This window comes from Silene latifolia, chromosome 9 (genome assembly GCF_048544455.1).
Source record: "Silene latifolia isolate original U9 population chromosome 9, ASM4854445v1, whole genome shotgun sequence".
NCBI lineage: Eukaryota > Viridiplantae > Streptophyta > Magnoliopsida > Caryophyllales > Caryophyllaceae > Silene > Silene latifolia.
Genome location: NC_133534.1, coordinates 145587481 through 145590710, shown reverse-complemented (window position 1 = coordinate 145590710; position 3230 = coordinate 145587481). Strand labels below are relative to the sequence as shown.

General features: G+C 38.0%; 1 protein-coding gene across 1 annotated transcript; it reads right to left on the bottom strand.

Moving 5' to 3' along the window:
- Positions 1-364: 364 nt before the first annotated feature.
- On the bottom strand, positions 365-1169 carry LOC141601715 (protein FAR1-RELATED SEQUENCE 5-like). The gene is made up of 2 exons (XM_074422013.1): positions 1038-1169; positions 365-952 (listed from the first exon to the last, which is right to left on the bottom strand). The coding sequence occupies exons 1-2, from the start codon at positions 1167-1169 to the stop codon at positions 365-367; spliced, it is 720 nt and encodes a 239-aa protein (XP_074278114.1).
- Positions 1170-3230: the final 2061 nt, after the last annotated feature.

The window sequence follows — 3230 nt, the reverse complement described above, 5'->3', positions numbered from 1 at the left end:
TGGCCTTTTCTTTCGACGACCTCAATCTTTTGCCACTGCCCTTATTCTTGGCCTTGTTTGGCCGTCGAAGGTCAATATCATTTGAAGTTGTGATGCCAAGAAGAGCCTCGATTTCCTGGTTTTTAGTTTTTGGTTCAATTGGTCCTGTGATATTCTCCCTGAACTGTGTCAGGGTTTTCTGCAGTTGCTTCATCTATTTAACCGTAGCATAACTGTCCATCACCCCGATAGTTGCATAAATCTCAGACCAAACCTTTGACATCTCAGCTTTCTTGATGTCAGCTTCGTCAATGTCTTCTATGACCTTTCCATTTTCATCTCGGACAATTGGCCTGTAAGATTTCTTTGTCCATCGAGCAAGGAATTAAGGCTCAGGTATCCTGTGTAGCTGCCTACCATTCCACACCCACAGTATATGCCGACAGACAATGCCATGCCTCTCAAACAGCTTACATGCACATTTGCTCTCGTTAGTTTTGGTGTTAAATTCCACTCGGAAGTTTCTGTGCTTCAGTCCATCCCGAACGTCATGGTACTCCACTGTCCCTACTGTTGTCAAACCCCCGACCCCCATGCTGCATATCGCATGTATGACTTCGTTCTGAAAGTCTTCAAAGATAAGATGTGTGTAGACAAGTGAGGCATGCATCTCTACCTTCATCGGCCCTACTTTCTCGAGCATAGTATGCTCGTTGGTAGTGTCCATCCTCCTTTGTGAATACCCTTGCTGTTCTATTGCAGAATTGTACCTCATCCAGAACTCGACAAGGGTTCCAAAGTGGCTTTCAAACCGTTTGAAATAGTTGTTTGAACTTTCAGATCTCTGGGTTGTCCGCAGCAAACAACCTAGAGGCAGATCGCGAAAATAAGCCGGTATCCACTTTTGTCTAATTGCAAATACATACTTCAACCACCGGTTGCTTTGCATACCATGTGCTTCAATAACGGTTTGCTAGTTTTGTTCAAATTCTTCTGGTTCTAAGTCGACATCCTAAACAACGACATTTATGTCTGTCATTGCAGATTGCCCTTCCCACCTTCTCAGGCATTTTCTGCATGACATGCCACATGCAGTACTTGTGCACAGAATGCTTGAAGACATTTGGGCATGCCTTTTTAATTCCAGGGCATTGGTCTGTAATTATACACTGAGGTTGTTGCTGCTCCATTGCTTTGAGAATTTTTTTAAAAATCCACTCAAATGAATCCTGACTCTCGAAGTCAAGTAACCCAGCTGCAAAAGTTACCCTCTTCTTGTTGTGGTCTACTCTGGTGAACGGAGTAAACACCATGAAATATTTGTTTGTCCCATAAGTAGGGTCAAACGTGATCGTGTCTCCATATAACTTGTAGTTGTTTATCCCTTCCTTATCCGCCCAAATAACCTTCGTCAAGCATTTGTTCTCATCCTGGTCATAAGCAAAATAGAACCCGTTTATTTCAGCCAGCATTTTGAAATGCCCAAGGAAAATTTTAGCATCCTTATCCCCAATATAACACTTGATATTTCGTTTGATGTTTTTGAAGTCTAGCAAAGAGGCACCGATATTCTGATAACCATTTGAGTATTCCTTGAGAATTCTGAAGCTCAATGTTGGACTTATGTTTAGCTTAGTATGATCAATAATGGTCCTCTTAATGTAATCATGGACGTCCCTTGACAGCTTTTGGAACTCTCTGTTTTTGACAGAGTAAAGAGAGTGATTGTGAATGTCTACAAAGACGTCCACAATATATCCCGGTCGTAAATCGTCTTTTTTTTCACGGGTTCTCAACCTCATGTGCGCCTTGCACCGGACCTTGTCGAGCATGCTTCTTTGGTTGTCTAATTCGTCGCTCTTTGTTCTCTCTTTTGTACTCAAATTAGCGACTTCGTGATTTGTTGCTTCAAGTCGCAGATTTTCTTTTCATATCTCTATACCCCCATTATTCTGAGTTGGTGATTGACGACGCCCCCCTTATATTTCGCATTTGTGTACCTTCTCACATCAAATCCACAAGCCAATGCATATATCTTTGTAGAAATCTTGCATCGTCCAAGGTAAGAAAGAACAAGCCACGTTTAGGCGTAAAATCACTCTCAACAGTCCTTACCTTTCGCTTCAAGTACCCCGGGTGTCTTGTTGTAATGAAGAGTTGGACCAAACTCATCGTTTTCTTCGTCTGAACAGGTTGGGCTGGTGAATATATTGTTATTAGAAGAATCTCCAATAGTTAAGAGTGCATTGTCTTCAACAATATAGACAGTAGAAAGATCCGGGACAGTAAATTATTATAATGAGTACAGTCAGTGGACAACAAAATGACAATAACGTCACAATAACAGTAGCATGGGGGAGAGATCAACATTGCGTAATGTGACAATAATGATGATGATAAAAGAAATTTGGGAAACAGATGACAATCAATAACATCATAATAACACTAAATGCGTTTTTCTTATGCTACTCTCTTATCAGCCGTATATTTTCATGCTAATGCACAATAATATCACAACAATAGTACCATAATATCAGAATAACAGCACAATAATATCATCATGTTTCTCTACTTTTACAATAATAGTACAATAATATCAGAATAACAGTACTCTGATTCTACTTTATTACATACAGATAATACTGTTGTATTCTCTATGCTACTCTTTTGCAAGCCATACATTTTCATGCTACTGGACAATAATAGCACAATAATATTACAATAATATCACAATAACAGTTCAATAATATAATCATGTTACTGTACTGTTACAATAATAGTACATTAATATCAGAATAACAGTTCTCTTTTTCTACTCTAATACAAGTTTGACAGTATAATAATATCAGAATAACAGCTGAGAAACACATAGAAATTAATAATTGATTTATAAACAACGGCGGATAAAGAGATAAGAATCAATAACAGTATTACCTGTCTCCATATTTACTGTCGAGTTGATTTCTTCACTACAATTGTTATTAATATCGTTGTCCATCTTTTATACCTGAAAACAGTAAAATCAAGTATTCAATTCAATTAAAATCAACGAATTTCACGAATTTTACATTAATTTCGAAAATACAATTGAATACACTAAAAATCAACGAATTTACATTACCTGTAATTCGATTGCAGCTAAAAATCAACGAATTTGTGTAATCTTATTAGGTTTTTTATGAGATTTCTATAGTCGGCGTTCTGATTTTTGTGTTTTCTCATTTCGATTTGTAGAGAGATGTAGAGAGAGA